We start from the raw sequence: 22,409 nt of genomic DNA, 5'->3' as shown, positions 1-22,409 counted from the left end.
AATGTACTTGAGCGGTTGCATAAAATGTTAAACATGTCAGTGTTTACTGTAGATTATCTTTTTATGTATAATTATCATAATATCTACAAGTAGTAGCGGTATATTATAAAAAAAACCATTATAAATTTATAATAAAAAAATAATAATGAAGGAATTTGCAATGGTTTAAATTTATGTTTTATAAAATATAATACTACGGTTAAATTTAATTGAGAAATACAAAAATATACGGTACTTGTATCTTATTCCATCTTTATAATTTGTTTAATATATGTGTTGCCAACAATTTTATTTATTTTATTAAAAGAAAAAGAAAATTTGAATATATATTTTTTTTATTTACAGTTAATAAATATTTTAATTTCCAGTTCACCAAACGTAATGGGGTTAACAAGTGTGATAATTATTTTTCGCGATTCAAAAGAAAGAAGAGATAGAAAGAGAGAGAATACTAGAGAACATTCGGTCTAAGTACAAATAAATAAATGTTACACCCTCAAATAAACAACTATTAATTAATTTAACGCCTCGGAAACAGTCTTGTGTTTGGATATTGTGCACATTAATTAATTGAAATACTGAATAAATTAATTATGTTAAATGTGTATCATTTAAGCAAAGTATATAATATAATAACATATGTTATAAAATACAAAATTTGCTGATAAGATACAGAAAATATAATAAAAAAGGAAAAATATAAAAGCTTAATTTTTTTGTGACATTACACTAAATATAAATTGACAATGCAACAAAATATGATGTTAAATTAAACAATTTAAATTGGGAATGCTAAGACAAATCAATATGACTTATACATGACAAATATGTCGTCATATGTCATTACTCGTTAGTCATTATTAATCAGCTATAATTTGTGATAATTTAATCAAAATCAAGTTGAATCGATGAGTTTCTAATAGGAACGGATCGCTAATTTTTAATAATTAAAAATTAATATTCATGTTAACATTTAATATTATAGAAATTCTACATATAATATTATGAATTATGGTGTTTTTAAAATTGTGCATACATAATACATATATTATGTGTATTGTGTTTATTGTTCAAGACAACAAATATAATATGGTAAAAATAGAATATTTCAGAACGTGTATAATGATATTTTATTATATTCAGAGTATGATATGACGTCAAATTCATCATATATATATTGTAGATAAATTAATAAGTCTCAGTTACCAGCAAGCACAATAGTAGACCCGGATTAAATTATAAACTTGAACTCTGTAGACAATTAGAATGCTTTTTCAAACTTTAAGACTTCAAGATTATAAATTTCTATTATGATTATACTTGTATTCCTTATATACTTGATAAATTCGTATATTATTAAAAATCGATTAAAATAACATTATCGTAGAAGGAAAAACCTATACCTACGACCTACCTAATGTATATTGTTGATACATTTTTTTTTTTTTTTTTGAAAATATCGATAAATATTGTATATTATAATAATTTTTGATTTATTAATGTGATTTGATAATATTATGATTACAAATTATTATGACTAAAAATAATGTAACCATCATATAAATTTAATATAATATTATCGTACAATCGGAATAAATATCTCAAGTATCCACGATTTCTCAGTATTTCTTTCCATCGCTGTATTATTGTGGTACTATAATATATAAGTAATAAAAATATCGGTATAAATATATATATATACTTTTTTAAGCCCATCTATTTAATGTGAAGTATTTTTTTTCTGCAACATTAGCGATTTCCCTCGGGCTCCACTATTCTAATCAAAATTTCAAAATTGCTGTAGAGATTACCAACAACTATAGTTAGGTACTCCTTTTGACGTTACAGGACTAGTAATGGACAAGACTTATGCCGATTAATATTGTGCAAGGAAACTATTTATTTTTATCTAGTAAAATCTTTTTTTGAAATATGACAAAAATTGTATCTTGAAAATAACCGTATACCCCAATAAAATGCAAGCTTATCTATTTTTATAAAATCAATATCTGTGTATTTAAATGATCTACGGCTAAGTCTAACGCACTCGTGGCTCTAAAATTTGGTGCATAAGTACTCCTATATCAAAGGATGTGCTACTTGAAGCCAATTTTTAAATTTTGTTCTTTAAAGAGACGCTCACAAAGGAATTTTTTGATTCACGAAAAACAAATATATATTTTTGTTTATATTGGATTACCATAATTTAAAAAAAATAAAATAGTTTAATAATTGTACTTAATTTTATATCAGCATTTTATATTTGTTCAAAACCAACCAAAAAGCTTGATTAAAAATACGAGTAATTTACTTATTACTTTTAACAGAGTTTAAGATAGGATAAATCTACTAGCATTATTTAATTTGTCATGGGCAACACTATATAGGATTAGCTTATATATATATATATACAAAAACATTTAAGAACTCTATTTATTTTTATTGTTTCTATATGGATTACTTTTTCCGTTTGTTTTTACATGGCTATTATTCGTGTTCTACCATTCGACATTGGGTCATTACAAAAATCATAGTGACAGTGCAAATTATATTTATAAAAACTTCAATTGATACCTTCAAAATGTATTTTAAATTAGTCAGTAACAAGAAAAGTTTATTTTATTTTAATATACAAAAATGTAAGTTTAAATTTTATTTATGTTATTTATTTTCATTTAACGAAATTTATAGTCGTCTTATATAAGTAGTTAAATAAGTAAAAATAATTATAATATTTGTTATTTTGAACCGATTTAAATAACAATTCGGGCGTGGATAGATAAATAAATACGTTTTGCGGATAGAAAAATGCCATTTATAGGCGCATCGTTAGATAACTACAATATGTCACGGAATGGCGATAATGATACCTTAAATGCATGACTATTTTTTACAAAACCACATTCCCCTACTTGAATATGGTATGCACGTACGCATATATGGCTGAAAGTCGAAATAATATCTCAAAATAATATACTTTCTTTATATAGATAGGTTTGTACGAAAGTACACGAACGCGTTATAGTATAATAATACAAAAAATACCGTATATATTTAGCTATGGTGAATACTGAGTCATTCACCAAGCAGGATTTGATTTAGACGCATCAATATTATTAAAAATACTATCTGCTTAATAATGTGTAGTTAAAATTTTTTTTCTGATTTGAAAGAAGAAAGACGTGTACATCGTCGACGCTTTTTAAGTAGTATAAGAAAATTCTAAAAATTTAAATATACTATTTTAATGTACATATTTATCAAAAAACTACAAAAATCATGATTTGAATAAACTCGTTATTAAAAGTAAAAATATGGGTGAGCATGCTTGAAGAATCACATTGTATATGGACAAAAACAATGATAAAAAAATTAACTCTATTTTCGACCATTGACGTTTAAACTCTGTTGCATATGAATATAATTATATAATAATATAATATCGTATTACTTATATTATGTTTAATTTGTTATACATTTATTCGTACCAGGCAACAGCTATAATATCCCATACTACGGACAAATGTATTATACGTCATTAAATTGTGAACGATCGTCAACTAGGTATTAATATTTTAGAATTTCAAACCTGGTAAACATTTTTTATTTAGGATTGTGAATTTTTTACCAACCTTGAAAATAAATTAAATGCAAAGACGGTGAACTTACAATTCTCGTTTTTCCTTGTGGCTACACTATTATATTATTTTCCGGTCTAAACATTTTCCATGTGCTTAACAAGCAGAATGTATTGTACACGCGCGCATTATAATTTGATGAGCTCTAAGACTTCAAAGCCTTTAAAAAGCCTTGTTCTTTACAAAGACTCTTCGATACGTTCCGCACTTTACAAACATATTACAATATTGACGGGAAACTCTTTCCGAACGTTTACCTATTATTATTTTATTTATTTAGTGCAAAATCGTGTTGAAGGTCATAAAGTGCAATTCTCCGTGAACACTCGGTTGGTTAAATTAATTACTACCTATATGAGACTCTGTATGCTGATATTATGTACCTACCAACCCCATTGTACATTACCTCGATATCCGTGATCAAAAATATCAATATATTCAGACATAACACCCGTCATCTAGACATTGGTTCGGCGTCGCATATTATTATCACAAGATAGCTATCGTTTTAATAACCTTAAACCAGGTATTCGCGTGACCGGTAAAATTAATTATTGAGATTCTTACCGATAGAGTTGACGATTTTGCGCGTGAGAGTGTGCGAGAACCTTTCCGAGGAGATCATCATGTCGGCTATGTGGCTGGCCACCATTGAGAACACCCACATGGCGAGGTACGGCAGTGACGAGTACGTTCCATTCTACAAATATAAATGTTTATCGATTACCGGAGATATAGTGTACAGGTAAATCAATAAAAAAACGATAATATTATAGAATAAATAACCCTTTCCCCCTCCCATTGGTAATATAACTCTAGTGTCCTATAATATTTATATAACATAATAGTGTATGCACACATACGTAGATAATATAATAAAATATTATTATAGTATTATATACTTACAGCTTTTATATTGAAGTGCAACACTTGTTTCATGAAAGTCGGCAGCTCGGTCATGAGAGTTTCGTATCCGTAATTTTGACCCATGTGAGCGACCAATATGGCCCAGAACGGAGCCGACTTTAATATGCTTCTCCACGGCACGGGGGGAGACTAGAAAATAAAAACAAGGAGTTCAGAAAAACGAGATTGCGTTTCTAAAAGTTCCGCCTAACAATAATAACATATCTATTGTGTTGCACTCGTTGTTCGAGCACAGAACGGCAAAAACCCCATTGCCTGAGACGTCATTTACGATTGCATATTATACGAAGTACTATAATACCGTACACTTGCGCATGACTGTTATTGCGTGTAGCTGCTAAACAAGAATAGTATTGTTTTTATGTTTTTAAATAAGGTTAAATAAAACGATCCGAATTTCCGAACATCATGATTTCTACGATGCTCTAAATAGTAACTACAACCATACACCTATACGAACACGGGTCAACAATAAATGTATGTTTTATACGTCTTCGCGTATTTAATAAGAAATTTATTGGATATAATTTAAAATATTATTATTTTATTATTATTATTATTTTTTTAATTGGTATAAGCATAAACGTATATTATACGATCAGTTATTTTCAGTGAAGATTGTATAAATACGTATTCCGAGGTATATAAACATATCGTATTTATTTAAGGAATATATTATACCTTTTTATTTGGTTTTCCTTTTAGAGTGCACTCTTATTTTTATGTATTATACAAATTAATAGTTTAATTAACATTATACATAACTTTGAATAACAAATTTCTGCATAAACGAACGTCTCAAAGGCATATTTTATGTTAAAAATTATGCATAATAATCACAAAGCAAAAACTAAAAAATAAAACAAATGTATTAAATGCAAATAAAATGTTAATTATACAGACATCATGATTCATGAGAAATATTGAGATACTAAATATGCTAAGAAGTAAATTGTTTTTTTTTTTTTTTAACAATCGTTTTTTTTTTAGCCTATAACGTTTATCATTAATATTTTATTATATCAAAAGTTATAGTTGAAGTTATTTTTACAATTGTAATAAAAATATTTTGGGTTACATACGAGTAATATAAATTTCTCTTTAATTTCGTTCAGTGACCATATTATTATAATCTTTTAAAACGAATATAAAATAATTTATACAACTATATTTTTATGTATATTTAATAAAATAACACTTTAAAGGGTATTTTTTTTTTTGGTTTAACGGGTCTTACACGTAACTCGTGATGACTTATACACTACTACTATTATTATTATTATTTTTTTTTTTGGAAATATTACTTTTATTAATTTTATACCAAAAATATTTTTACGCCATATGTAAATTGAAAGATTAATCAATTAAATTATAAAAATAATGATAAATTTAATAAGCTTTATTTTAATTCATAAATTATAAATTAAAATCAAGCATTGAACCAATATAAAAAACGATGATCGCCAGAAAAAAAAAATTGAATAAATAATCGCAAGAATTGAAAATGAGGTAACAGGCTTAATTGTATAAAAAATGTTAAAACATTAAATTATATTTTATTCATGAATTTCGTTATTAGATTCGCTAGTGGAAGTTCAACGATATCGAAATACGGAAAATTTGGAAAATTAAATTACAAGCAAAGATAAAAAATTAACAATGTGATAAAACCGCATAGAAGCTGAAAACGAAAGAAATCATAACTCAAGAAAAACATAAACAATATCGTTATTTAAGGCACTGATAAATTTAACCCTCTGCAGCTAGCGCTTAAGTTGATGCCAGGGAGCATAAATAAATAATGAATAGAGGTGTTTCTCTTACCGTTATATCTGTCGGAGTGTTTGTATAATGTATACCAAATGAGTTACGGCAGAGAGAAAGCTCGGAAAGGAAATTTCATACTTAAACGTGATATCAAAAGTAATTTTTTGTTGATGTAAGGGTTTATCATATTTTGAAAATATGTAATATTAAGTAAATAAAAATAAAAATAAAGGCACTTGTGCATTAAATATTTAAAATGTAACAAAAAAAAATTGGTGAATTTAGTCGCATGAAATTTTTATATTTTGTTTGAACACATCTATTATAGAAAACTATAATGGATCAAGTAAATTAACTATAATAGGTATTATAAACGGATATATAAACGTTACATAATATCCTACTAAACGTACCTTACTAATTTGTTTAAAAACATTCAACAATTTATCAATATTTAAATTAAATAATAACATTTTGCGGGTATATTGGTTCAATATTTTCAGCATAATTTAATGCCCTCAGCATTTCATTTCCTAACATAAATATTGCCAACGGTAGTTTTTTTATTTTACGTGGAAAATAGTAATTATTATGATAGGTGTTTTAATTCAAATTCATTTTGATAAAAAATAATTAATACACGAATAATATGATAAATAAATAACTATCGTATAGCAAGGGATTCGTTAATAAGACATAACTAGCTATAATTCAAACTGTACATTTTGTTCTTATGTAATGTAATGTAATGTATGTTATGTAATGTTTTCAAATGTGTAAATTCCGAATGACAGTTCCACCTAGTATAAGGGGTTGATTAATTTATAGGCTGAAATCAATTCATTAGTAGGGATATCGAATTATAGTGTTTGACGTCATACAGTTATAAGGCCATCATCAAAACATTATCAACAATTAATATTAAATCTTAACAAAATATTTAATTGAAATCCAAACACGTTTATACTCAATAATACATATTTTAATAAGCAAATTTATGACAATTTTTTTTAATTTATAATATATTATTAGTTTCATATTTTTTTTAGACACCTTATATATTTTGTGAAATGCGAGGACATAACAACAACTATTAAAAATATTATCAAAGCTTTAATAAGGCGACAAAAACGTTGCAGAAACTGTCAATTACAAGACTTCCACTTCGAGGCATTCTTTATTTTTTCAAGTATGTCTTAAATACCCTTCAACAACGGAGGCTAGTTTTATTAATTAATGTTATCTTAAGACTTAACATTTTGACAAATTATGACTAAAGCGAGTATTTTATTTATGTACACAGAACAAAATGATAAGTGAAACGCGAAAAACAAAACCATACAATATTCGTATAATCTACTTTGTGTAATATATTGAGTGAAAAACGTTAAGCTCCTGTCAAACTGAATACCGCAATAAAAGAAATTTTATTCAACACTAAAAAGTTACTGTTTGGTGAACTCGATTATATTAAGCACACAATATTGTAAATGTCTATATTTTATTTATTCTCAACACGTTTGATCTTGTTTAATGTGCATTTTTTTATGGATTTCGTAATTAGGCGTAATTTAATTAATTTATGCTTGCGATGTAATTATTATATTTCTCGTAAATCGGTTATTTTTAGAATTAAAAAAAAAAAAATGATAAGATATTCGAGCCAAGAAAATATAGAAAGTATAAACAACAATAAAAATTGCAAACTGAGAAATATTACCACCAAACTAATAACGTAGTGTTTATTCATAAATAGTGCCGCGTCGAATACGATGTATAGTCCCGTAATCTAATACGTCATTAATAATAATAAAGAGAAATTGTGTGCAGCAATATCTTATTGCCAAATTATATTAATTGTAATATGTTATTCAACAAATTATACGTACATTGTAATCGTAAATATATTATAGTAACGTAATATAGGCACAACGACTATTAGTTCTATTTCGAAACGATCGCGATGCATTATATACCTACCTACACGATGTATAACATTTGGACAGAATACTATATTGTATAGTATTAATTATAATATCGTGTTTTGCGAGTAAATAATACCTACGTCCGATGGAATTTTAATTAATTATTATTTACACGTCGGTTCTTGTGTTCAGCGTGTACCGTACCGACACGAGTTTCATAAATATTCCACAACCGCCCCTGATATAGGGGAGGGTGAACGGACGGGGTTGTAGGTGCGGCGCGTCAGAGGGTCAGTGTTCAAAACTAGGGTGTGTGTGCTCATTGTACCTTGTGATCTGTGTGTGCGTATGATGTATATTTTATCATTTGAAAACCAATAAATTCCAGTCGTTTAATTGTTATTACCGTTCTACCGCGCGCGCCAAAATAGTTGTAATACACTCACGGATACACCGGCAGCTCCCCAAACGGAACTAATAATGTATTTCCTCTCGTCGTGCGGTATGGTGGGGTGAGATTCGGGGTCCTCGTGTACGAGCCACAAAAATGCGACAGACCACAGTGTGCCGATTGCACCAAACACATAGAATATCGACGGCCATCCACCGGCAAAACCGTACTCCGAGAGTACGCCACTCAATGGCATGGAAATGACTGTGCCGAATTGAGCCCCTGTGAAGTAAAAAAAAAAAAACAAAATTTTTATATGACTATGGTTTGATAATATTTTATCCTTGAATACTGGAAACGGCGTACTCGCATACCAAATCCATTGTTTAATAATATCCTACACTAAGTTACTAGTCCGTCATGTATTCTACGATTCTTCGTAACGGTGTATTGGAATATTATGATAAAGTTAAAATTTGTTCATAAGATAAACTCATAATACATTGTGAAAAAAAACTTTACGAAAAAATGTATTACATTTTAAAATGTTCAGTAATCTACGTATGTGTAATTTCTTAAAACTCTAGATAAAAAATTGAAATATTGCCTATAAAAACACTATAGGTACCTGTGTGTCGTGATAACCTTTTTTGTCGAGTCACAAAAAAATAAAAATAAATCAAATATAAAAATACTAGTTATATTAGATTAACCAAAATACAACGCACCTATTCAATATAGAGTACGTTAAGTATAACTATAGGTAGCCATAAATTTAGGATTAAATAAACACGACTTAAATTGTATACGCTTAAATTAACAAGGATGACTCAGCAGGATATTTCAATGTGTCACTTTAATAAGTTTAACTCTTTTAGGGATTAAGTTATAATTTTAATGTTCGAAAAAAAAATAATAATAAAACCCCGAGAATAACGACCATATTATACTTGTAAAGGTACTACTACTAACGTTTGTAACGAGATTACCTACAAGTACTCATTGTTGTCCCACGCGTTTAAAAAATGTCGCTCTCTTTATATTATCATTGATGTTTTTTTTTTTTTTTTTATGAAGACACAAAGAAAACATTTTTATAAAATTCAATAAAAAATAAAAAAAAATAGGATAGGTCATGCACTCCTGTAGAATTTGGTCGTACTTAAATTGGGTTTGTGGCATAAGCAATAAGCATAGTAACTAACCTGCATAAACGAATGCTCCCATTCGGCTCCTCTCGTTCGGAGGGATCCATTTGGCAAGCAAGGCGTGTGTGCAAGGAACTATAGGACCCTGAAAAAAAACAAACAAGACAAAACAACCATTAGAGACTATATTATATATTTGAAAAATAAAATACGGTTTATATAGTTAAAGAGTAGAGTAGGTAATGTGTACACGGTCATTAATCCGTTTTCCTGACTAAGCTAAATTTTTGCGCACACCATTTTCACGAAATCAACACCATATGTGCTATCGGAGCACGATAGCTCGAAATTTAAGGAACGTTTGTTAATCCTAAGTTCCAAAAACGTCAAAAGCAAAAACTAGGTCACGTGTATTTCGTATAAATGAACGTTCACCTTCTCGCAATTTGTGAACACCTTGGTAATTGAAAAATAAATTTATTATTATTCGGTTTAATATCGGATGTTCGAACCCCAAAATAGTATACATAATACATGTGTGTATAAATAAGATATAAGTACATACTATCAAAACAATAGTTTTAATTTAGTTTTTAATTAAAATAGAAAAATAATAACATTTCAATGTGGGTATTATTTCAAACGTATTTTCAATGTTTGTTCGATAGAAGAGTAAAAATATAAATTTAAATGTGAATGTACAGGTGTTATGCAATATATAAATGTATCATGATTTCAATCATCCGGCGGAATTAGGGTAAAAAACTCGTTAAATTTATCACATTTCAATATTTAATACCCCCGTGGGAATCATCCAGAACATGTGCGCCATCTAGATCTTCTGCTAAATCCTACCCACATCAATTATAGGCAATAGTGAAAAAAATCCACCTGACGCATATTGCATAAACACGTTAAACATATTTTATATGGTTTGAGTGTTTTCCATAATATTTTATAATATTTCATGTCCAAACCTAAGGTAAACGAATACATTTTTCAAAGTGTTAAACATTTATTTCGACCAACAACTGCTGTTGGGCGCTCGCTTACATCCACTCTTGGGATTCTAAAAATTTATGTACCTACTATCCTACTCCTATATTTATTTGTCTTCCTTCGCCTTGTAGAAAAATAAATCTCATCTCAATAAAAACGCAAGTACAAAGGTCAGTATAGGTATATATTATAACTAACAATATGATTTCATCTATTTTTACTCTAACCATGTCATAGACCGAATGCACAACAACTATGCTTTGAACATTCTAAATGTCGATATTTCCCATAAACATAATCTATTTCTGTAAATAAAATACTACCATATAATATTAAATAACGACACTTACTTCTCCGAGTCCCTGAATGAAACGTATGGTGATCAGGGAAAATATGCCGAAGTTGGCAGATAACGGCACCAAGAAGCCGAACACCGAATTTATGAGCATGCCAACGCCAAGGAAATACTTGGCGCCATACTTCTTCGACAGTATCCCAAATGGTATTTGCGTTATAACGTAGCCGTAGAAGAATGAACTGAGCACATAGCCCTGTTGGGACGTGCTCCACAAGAATGATCCTTCGTTGGAAATGTTCTGGAATAATATACATAGTATTATAATAATGCATGCAGCATATTTTGTCAATGATTTCAAAGGAATTATATGGGTTGAAAAAAACTTTGTTTATAATTATAATATTAATTGTAAATTATTTTTGAATGATATTAGCACAATTAAATATGATTATACATTCCTACTAAAAATATACTAAAATCATAAATAACAAAAATAATAAATTAATTAACGTATAACACTACGTATAAAATGACTAATATTATTTAAAAATGAGTTTAAGTTATTTTATATGGTATTATACAATATTATAAACAATATTATTAACTATAGATGCATGTATTATAATTATTTTTCGGTACAAATAATTATGTACAGGTATAATATGTGTATAAAATAATTAATAAATACACAATATTTTATTTTAATTACATTATTATAGTTTATAACCCTCCCCACACCTTTGGTTTGTTTATGTGGTGTTTGGTGTACTTTGATTTTTTATTTATATGATATATTATCAAAAATAGTTTTATATTTTATTATATATGCACAGCAGTATTAACTCGTCCCGCTTAAATAAGCTTCATATTCATCACTGGTGTATTGCAACTTCCAAATTACGTACTTTATTAAATACTTTCAGTACGTACAAAACAATTTTAAGATAATTGCATCGGTCTTAAATTAATTTAAAAATTATATATTTATTTATGATAAAAAAATAATTGTGACGCCTCTTTGAGGTTAATAAAAGCTACATTTTCAAAATAAAACACGATTGTTTTCATTAGTCTAAAATACAAATATCTTTATGAACTAGAATGTATAGTTAAAAATTGAAATATTGTTCTTCGAAAAATTGTGCTAATAATTTATTCGTTCAGCGGCTTACGAGTGAATTACGAAAAGTTTTTACTCCAGCCACCGGATTTTCGTAAGTAAAATTTTTCTTCGGTAAAACTTTTTTCGACTTTTATTAAAAATTGTATAAGACTATTCTTTTTTTTTTTTTTTTTTAATTATTTCGATTAAAATTTCTATCCCGTTATAAGCTATACTTCATTGTTGTATTAAAAAAAAAAAACCATTATTTAGACGTATTTGACGTTCACTTTTCAACGGCGAAATTGTAAGCGACGTAAATAACAAATTAAAAATTCCAACTTAATGGGCGTTCTACAATTTTTGATTCAGTTACACCTATTGTTTGGTGCTGGCGGTATACTCACATGTACGGTTGTGTTAGCGGCTGGTGTATAGTATCCTTCGCATTCGTCGTCCGGAATGGTCGGGTCCCTTTCCAGCGCCGTCTGGTTGACCATAGCCACTATGGCTACGGACATATTGGTTCTCATTATATAAGCGTTGGCCATACCGAGGAACAACATGAACGTAACGATGTGACGGGAGCCAATCCATGCTGAAAACGAAAAAAAAACGAATTTTAAAGTATGGTAAATGTGTATACCCGTGACATTAATTTATAATAAAAATCGTAACGTTAAACAATGTTTATAAAACCCTTTATTTTTCATTTTTTAGGTATTTTTTACGAATACTATAGGCAATAAGACCTACTATTGTTATATAATAATTAATGTGTAAATTATACATAAGCACTACGCGAAATATTTTTACCCGTCCATCAATAATTTCAGTTCCATGAAAAGTTACGTTATAATAATATAATATGAACTACCTTTTAAAAATGGTCATAAAAATTAATGTTTTATTATTGGCAAAACTCAAATGTTTACACTACCGGTAATAAATATTAGAAACTAGAGAAATAAGTATAGTGAAAAGAGGAATATAAAAATTTCCGAGTAGAGGTAAAGAGAACATTATGAATGGGAAGTTGTAGAACAAGTAATTCCAACAAATACGAAGTGTGTAAAAATATAAAACTTTTATTAACTTAGCCGTAAACCAATAATTATGAACTTAAAGAAATCAGTTTTTTTTTATTTTTAATTAAGCTCTTTAAATAATTTTCATTGGCGCTTTTCAGCACAGTTTTAATAATTTAATAACAACGGAAGAATAAACAGTATTTTCTTTATTTTAGATAATTTTAGACAAGTTTAAAATAAATTGAATTTCGGAGCAACTTTTCACATTTTAAATTGTTCCGGGAGAAAATTTCAATCATTATTGATCACATATCGTCAATCGTCAGACTTCTACTTAAACCAACGATTTTATCCGAAATATGTATCCATTTGGTTAACAACTATTTGCTTTTAGCGTACTCTACTCCAACTTCAAAGTCATTAATAAATTAACAACACCGATTTTCCTTTAACTAAACACGGTTAAATTTTAATGAATATAATATACGTAAAAATATGTTTTATAAATAAAAATATGAGCTTAAAGTCGACTTAAGTAAGCTGGTCCAGTCAACTTTAGACTTATATTTCAGTTAAACATTTTATCAATATAATATTGAAGCGTAAACTCGTCGCAGATAATATTCGTGTACGTCAATACTTATAATTCCCAAAATTCAAAACTACATTATAGTCCATCGTTATCATTAAATAATTGGTTATTTGTTATGTATTATTGTTGACTATATTATAAGGATTTTAATATTTTATTGAGCACCATTGTGTACAGACAATGTAAATAATCGTCATTAGTCGGTGAGCAATATTGTCACGACGTTTGTAAATATTCCTGGGAAAAAAAAAAATTATATGGCACGCTTACATTTAATTTATGACTACTTGAAAACAGCTACTATACGCGTCATAATAATATAATAATGCGCAATTTATTACAATCAGATCCATCTTGCACTTAGATATCAATAATATTTTAACGAAATAATTTTTTTCCTCTAAGATTAAATCATCGATACGTGGAAATACGATCCTCTGTTCATTTGAATTTTGCTGTAGTTGTATCTATTACACCACCCGAGATAATGATCGTCGTGTTTTAACATGGTCGATTTTCAAAATATTTAGTTACACCTTATACCTATAATTAATACGAAATATCACCCACCGCATCGCTATAAGATTTAATGGTGCAGATTATTATGTTTATTACTTCTGCTGTAATAAAATCTGGACTCACAATATGTGGGCCGTCCGAGAATCAGTGTTACTCCGTTTACGCGTGTTTGTACATCAACGTATTATTATGATATAGCATCAAAGCAATCAATTGACATGGCAAATTAACATTCTAAGCACAGGACTAATTGATTATGGTAGTAATTAATTGTGTCGACTATGGTTTAAAGGCACGCTTATTATTATTATCAGCCAACTGAATAACCGACGTAAATTGCCAATTATCTGGTAAATATTTTTCTACACAAATATTATGATACATATATACATTATATACGATTTATTTATAAAAACAGTGTACCGGGATCCGTACTTATAATTTAACAACATTTTCGATTTAAATTGTTTTCCTTTCACTCGTTCGCGGCCCGTCATTTTCTATTTTTATTCAAACAACGCCAATTGTTAGGTTATGACTATACACTTAAAACTGTTAAAGAAATGTTAAGGTGCTGGAAGAGATAAGTCGTGTAATGAATTGCCTGGCTAAATGTACTGAAATTAATTTTATTCCGGTCTACCGGAATATTTGGCCGAAGTTCAAAAATGTAATCTGCTCAATGCGGTATACGTGGGATAATAAATTGACATTTATTTATTTATTTTTTACTTTAAAGAACACAAAATAGAATGAAAATCGACATCTAGATCCATCAAACATCTTTCTACATTCTGTCTGTTTTATTATTATACTATAAATCGTATTACAACACGTACACCAATAAGCTACAGAAACACATTTTAATTAAGTATAGCAGTACACTACAATTTAACTCAAAAAAATTACATTTCATAAACCGTTGCACAGCATTATTGTGGTTAAAGTGTTTTATAATAATATATATTTGTTAACATGGACGGCTGGCAGTGTTACAGTGTTTACTAACAACCGAACGAACAATGATAGTACAAAACCATATAGATATATATATAATACTTAAAATAATTTACTGTACGAGCTAATTACGCTTCGACGATTTTAAACATATAATTAACGCAATAAAATAGTTTCAGAACCAAGGAGAATGGGAAATAAGATTATGAATGTATACTAACTAGCGACGACAGACCGTACCTAAATGTATTACAAATGTGTCATTATTATTAAAGTTTTGGACGATACATGTTTAGTCGAGTTGAACGTTGCAGATATTGTCAACAGAGTAAATATAAATATCACTATTAACCCAACCTGGCCAATTTATATTATAATTATAATTAAATTATATTCGACAATTTGTTCTGTTGTCGACTGGCGTAATAAAATATATAGATTCGTACAATAAATTACTATATACTGTATAATATTATAGTATATATATAAATACATAAAATCGAGTAATCATGTGCACAAACGGAATTAAAACGATGTCGTTGTATATATTATTATTATTATTATTATTACGTATAGCTGTTGTATGCATCTACCGGAGGCCGACGGATATCCGTTATTAATTACAATTGCAGCGTGGAAATATACGAAGCGGACGTGCGGTTTTCGCGTTTTCAGAACCCGGAATACGTGCAACCCTAGTCCCGGATTGAGAAGCCGGTATTAGGTCACGACCTAGGCGTTACTCTAAATGAACTAAATAAATTTATACGATCCCATTCAATGGCTGGCTATTTTAATCATGTACTATAAAATATATTGCTTAAAAAATAATAACAACAAATTCAGATATAGGATTTGTACGGGTCACTGGGACAAGTGTGTATTATATTTGAAAGCAAGTATTAATCATTGTATTTCGATTGGGTTAGCATTACTCAGAATTTGTCAAAAGTATAAATAAAAAAAAAATAAAAAAAATGGATAGGTTATATTTCGAGAAATTCGAAAACTTGAATTTTTAATGCGCAATCGGCTATAATCTATATAAGTATAATATATTTTTAACACTATGAATATATACAGTTCTAAGAACAAAACACAATTGTTATAAAACTAATATACATTCATAGATAAACACTTTGCTCGACTGAGATTAAAAATAATAAAAAAAAAAACCAAATCATCGGGTGGTTATTATTAATACATTTATAATACAATAATCTACGGTAAAGTAGAATCCGTGCATCGATATTCTGAGTCACTGAACTAACGACTATGTATATATATTAATATAGCCCTCATCATCTTCTATATTATTATCATTCGCCAATCCTTTAATCCTGGATTAGAAACGATCAATTGGGTGACGATAGATCGATAATAATATATTACACACAACAGAGCAATAATCATGGCGATCGAGTACGTATAACACGATTTAATGAACGTATATGGTCGAGTATTATCATTAAAATATTATTATTGTTATATTCGAGAGACCGAAAAGCCGACCAAGATTAGGCTTAACGGCAATATTATCTAATGTTCAATAATACACTCTAACGAACCGATGTATACGCGTACTTAGATCGGGATGATATTGTGTTCGCGAGAATCAAAAACGTCTTTTGGCCTTTGTGTGACGGGAACACGACAACCGGGACGCGGTTTGTACGCGGGTTAACGACGATATCATTGCCATGTCTCCGAGCGCGCGTGTTTCCCCTTTGGCAAACGTTCGATTCGGGATAAAAGAGAAGAAAAAAATGTGGCGGCATGCTGTTATCGCAAAGCTCGTATAAAAATACGCGCGCTGCAGACCTTGCAGATGTAATAACAACAATACTATAAAATAAGTACAGATATTATACACAATACATTATATTACATGGCATCTATATTATAATATAGTGTACATGTATGTAATAATAATAGCGTTGTAAATTTGAAACATTACAATCGAGATAGCAACGTTGCAGCCGTGCGCAGACAACGCACAGTATTGTAGTAAAATATTATATACTATATTATCGTTATTATATAGTAACTAGTAAGTACCTGTACCGTATAGTATAATATATAGTAGTGCGTAGCTCAAACCTATTTAAACCAATGGCTATTGAAGCCCAATATTAGTTTGTAGCTTAATATTTATAAAAATAAAAATAAAAATAATAGAACCTATTGTTATAGTTTGCATGATTTTATTTCTCGTTTTTTTTTTTTTTGTTTTTTTTATTCTGTTATGAACACGAACTTTGTAGAAACCGTGAGTAAATTCACAAGATAAATATTAAATATTATACATCGTTACGCAGCCGGAGTTCAAATTCTAAAACAACGCTTCATTTTTTATTTAATATCGCGAGTTGATGCTCATTTAATAATTTTCCGCGAAATAATTTAAAACCGAATTACATCACTGCTTAAAAATAAATATCCATCCCAACGGATTAAGTTGGGAAACAAAAAAAGTAATAACCTCCCACAATAATTAATAACTCATGCAGAACTTAATTGATTTCATTTTTACTCAAATGAAGTCTCAATATTTAATAACCATTATCATTTCGCCGTCGCTTATTTCAGTTATTAATTAAACGAAACGACAACGGTTTAAGTAGTTTGTAATAACATTTTATGGTAGATATATATGCTAAATTATATACATTATAATATTAATCTCGTGAAAATAATAAATTAAAAACAATCCACGATATAAACTACATATTCCAACTTTATTCCACTAGTATAGGTAAATATTACTTATGAAAATAATAATGATATAGCATAATCAACGCAAAACCAAACATTCTTATCAATCTTATCAGTTATTGCAAAAATAGTTAAAGACACATATGGGTAACTAGGGAATATACGGTAAAGTAATTATTTGAATACAAATTATCAAATACTCTACAATGTAGAGTTTACATCGTGGAAATAGAGTTCACGTTTCTTATAAATTATTGAGCAGCGCAAAAATACACATGTGCGATGAGAAGGAAATGTAATTTAAGTTTATTGTGGATAATTCAAGTGTAGTTTAGTGATTTTATTTTGCTCCAATATTAAAGTGTGTTTCTAAATGAAAAATATTATATATACTTTTTTGTAATATTATAAATATGGACAATATGGTTTAAATAAAAACCAATAATAATACAGTACAACTTGCCATACACGCATTTAAGTGTAAACAATATTGAATTGGATGTGTACTACAATTTATTAAAATATTTTATTAACCGACTTAGTTGTTTTTGTTCCCATGTTCAATTTTTTAAAAATATTCATCACAAGGTACACTACAATATACACGCATACGTGTTTTTTATATATACATTTATATTTATCTTTTTGTATATTACTAATATAATATTACTTGGTAGATATAATTACTATATACCTATATAATATATATGAAGAATATACTGTCAAAATATTTTATTTTATATACATAATTGAAATTTATATCCCGTAGATAAATAGATCATTTTATATATTATATTTTAGTGTATTATCCCATAAAAATAATCAGTAACTATTGCAATGCATTTCAATCACTTTTTCTATTTCTTCTTCTTCTTATTTTTTTTTTTTTTTTTTTTTTTTTGTCTCAATGTCATACCATAAAATATCTATAACAAAACAGAACTAGAAAATCTGATAGGTTTATTGCAGGACAATAAATCGACGGGACACATTCATTACAGAGTGTCAGTCCAGAGAAGACAAACAATTAATTTATTGCTGATTTTCCTTATTGTAACGTCATCGTTTTTATAAAAATCTGATACTAAATAATTTTTACATGGGTCTCCACTGACGAACGTATCACTGCATTGAGAACCTAACTTTTAATAGCGAGGTCAACCGTGGTTTAAGTAACCAAGTAACCCTGCCGCCACCACCATCTAAACAAAAACTATACACGTATAAAACATGAAAATTTCCTTTATTTTACCACGCCTTGTCCCTGTTTTTTTTTTTACCACCGATCGAAACACAAAATTAAAGCAAAAACTATAATTTATTCTTTACAGTGCTGTTGTTTTTATTTATTTATTCGTTTGAAACATCAGCAACTAGTGCCAACTACGCAGGTCGTGATAGATTAAGTTCTTTTATGCAGGATTAAAAAAAAATTCAACTAATTACAGAGATGTACTATTAAAACAATGTGTCCTTTCATAGATAGTTGAAAAAAAATACGCAAACTAGAATTTTGTCATAAGGTGCAATTATAACAAGCCAACCGAATATTTGCGGTGTACAAAACAATATGCGTCACCATGGATTTTTTTGGTTTACCACGAACAGTTGGAAAAAATAGTTGTATTTTTTTTAATTTTTTGTTTTGAATAAAAACTTTGCGCCCACCGCGAAGGCTAATGAAGTTTTTTTACGACACCATTCATTTTTAATTTAATTTCAATTATTATTTTTTTTTTTTTATGACACTCATTATATGTATAATGTGTACTTACATATTGCTGCATTTTTATCAGCTTTTAACGTCTATACGTTGATTTACCAACTAGTTTTTTAAAAACTCAATATTCAACGTCATACTGAACCTTATAGGATTTTTTAAACAGTAATCCAATCCATGAAGAATGTTATCAAGACTACTGTCTATAATTAAGGTTTTTTTTTTCTGCAAAAATACTCATTAATCAACTCAGCAATAAAACATGTACCATACAAACCCATATTATTTTTTTTTATATTATGAATAATTTGAGGCAGTAAAAAAAATATTTCGAACAATAAATGTACACATAATACTAAAGAAAGAAACAGTACATGGTTAAAAAATAAAACAAAAGCTATATCATGTATAATGTATATTGAATATCATTTTTACGTACAATAGTATGATAAATATTCAACATAATTATTCGTTAATACAACCATTCATTAAAACTTTTACGGCAATAAAATATGTTCATATGTATCGTATTATTTACTTGTTTAATATATTTACACATGTCAATAAAGATTTCTTATTTGGTAGTTTTTTTTTTTGATCTTATAACAGTTATGAGCATTACTCAAATTGCATGATGAGTTAGTTGAAGTGCATTTATAAATTATATTAGAATAGTGTAGTACTAATTACATTGATAATAATTTATAATTTTAAAACAGATTCAAATAACATGAATGACATTGAGAAAGTATTTGGAATAATTTTTATAACACTTAAATATGATTTGAAATGATAATGATCGTACAGAAATAGTTATAAAAATAATAATCGAAATGACACTCCTGAAAATTTAACTATATACTAAATTATCTACTTTGAGGAAATAATGTGATTTTTTTTAATTCAAAAACGCTGATTATTTTTTTAACGATATATTTTTTATTCTAACCGACCAATAATCATGTTTTTAGGATTCAATTATATTGTACACCTATACCACCAGTATGTATTTTTATTCAAATCAAAGTATCATTTATATTACCTATGCGAATTAATAGTGAGTTAACAATTTATTAAATTAAAAATCACCACAAACCCGATAAGTCATCAGTGATGACATTATGGATTACGTTCTTATCATTTCTAAACGCCTAAGAAAGTATATAATTTAAAAATAATCAACCAATTAAAAATTATAATCAATAACAAACACCACCATGTATCATGTTTTTAAAATTTTATTTTTACGTAAACGAAAATTGTGCCTTTTTCCTTTTAAGTGAGAATGATCGATATTTTTTTGGTAGAAAAGGGAAACTTTTTCTTTTTCACCAAATCTATAATAATTGTAATTTATTTCAAAGATTTATATTGAGCGCATGCAATCTGTTTGTTTAACATATTTCATATCGGTATTTAATTTACTGACAAACAGTAAAACAAAATAAAGGTACAAACTACACATATATATTAAAGATTAGAGAATGAAACAAAAACTGTTGCTTTTTTATGAAAATGATAAAACTTAGCACCGTGTTTGTTATTTATATAAATAATGTATCTGTGCATAATACATATACAAATACGTTTATATAGATTCATGCGGATAAACACGTAGAGCATATACTAACAAAATCAATTTCAATAAAGCGTACATTGTCGTTGTAAGCAAAAAACTATGCCATCAAAGTTGCAGCATAAAAACTATCTATTTTAAAATTGGCAATAACACAAAAAATTTCAACTAAAAAATTTAAATCAATTGAAAACTTTTATACATAGTTTAAAATATGTAATAAAGGTACTGAACTTCCATTACATAGGCTAAACATAAAATAAAAGTATACAATGATAATGCCTACATTAAATATTTATTTTAATCATATTTTCATGTCTATACCTTCGTTTTAAGTGTTCACGAATTTAAATAATCATCATTTGATGAAACTGTATATAGTTCGTTGAATCATATTGTTAATAATTTAAAAACAACTAACAATTTTTTTCAAATAAAAAAATAGATGTTATTTCCTATTTATTTTTTTCCCCATATATTTTATTTTATAAAATATGCTAGTATAATTTGTAACAATTTATAAATTTAAAAATCTGCAGTATAGCAAATCACATAAAGTTCATAACATATACATAAAATGTTGTAAACAAATAGTTTAAGGACAGTAGCAGCAATTAATATTAAATAATTAAAACAAAATTTACTTCATTAAAATCTGTTTATGTGCACCTTTAAATTCTCGGACATGACATTTCATAATAATTATTCGTTCCACATATAATAGGTATTATTTTATGTAATAGCATCGTTTATCATCAATTATTATGGTAACAGTTTACAAGGTTACGTTTCATAATAATTTTAATCAATTAATTAAAAACTAATATTTTAGGATAGATACACGCTCTCTTGCTTGGCAAGTAAAACTTATATAAAGGCTATCAATTATTATTTGGATAAAATAAGTTTTTTTAATATGATTTATAGTTCAAATCTGTTCACTGTATCAATAATTCAAATGTTTCTTAATTTGTTGTTAAAATAATAAAATTGCATATTAAATAATACGAATAATAATTGGTTACAGTATACATTATATTTACTATACAAATTTACCATAATCTTAATAGAACTAATATATATTTTGATGGCATACATCAATTC

The 22,409-nt window shown here is 27.8% G+C and overlaps 1 protein-coding gene across 3 annotated transcripts in view; it reads right to left on the bottom strand.

The window, feature by feature from the left end:
- Nucleotides 1-22,409, bottom strand: part of LOC114128847 (putative inorganic phosphate cotransporter) — a 71,748-nt gene that overhangs the window by 10,660 nt on the left and 38,679 nt on the right. For all 3 annotated transcript variants that reach the window (XM_050198500.1, XM_027993441.2, XM_050198499.1), the window contains 6 exons: nucleotides 12,603-12,793; nucleotides 11,146-11,391; nucleotides 9,854-9,941; nucleotides 8,704-8,930; nucleotides 4,545-4,694; nucleotides 4,206-4,338 (listed from right to left, as the gene is read on the bottom strand). In XM_050198500.1, coding sequence (XP_050054457.1) covers nucleotides 4,206-4,338; nucleotides 4,545-4,694; nucleotides 8,704-8,930; nucleotides 9,854-9,941; nucleotides 11,146-11,391; nucleotides 12,603-12,793 — 1,035 coding nt within the window. The remainder of the gene's footprint in view (nucleotides 1-4,205; nucleotides 4,339-4,544; nucleotides 4,695-8,703; nucleotides 8,931-9,853; nucleotides 9,942-11,145; nucleotides 11,392-12,602; nucleotides 12,794-22,409) is intronic.

The sequence above is a fragment of the Aphis gossypii genome, chromosome 1 (genome assembly GCF_020184175.1).
Source record: "Aphis gossypii isolate Hap1 chromosome 1, ASM2018417v2, whole genome shotgun sequence".
Lineage (NCBI taxonomy): Eukaryota > Metazoa > Arthropoda > Insecta > Hemiptera > Aphididae > Aphis > Aphis gossypii.
The sequence above is the reverse complement of the archived record's forward strand: the minus strand, read 5'-3'. Positions and strand labels throughout refer to the sequence as shown.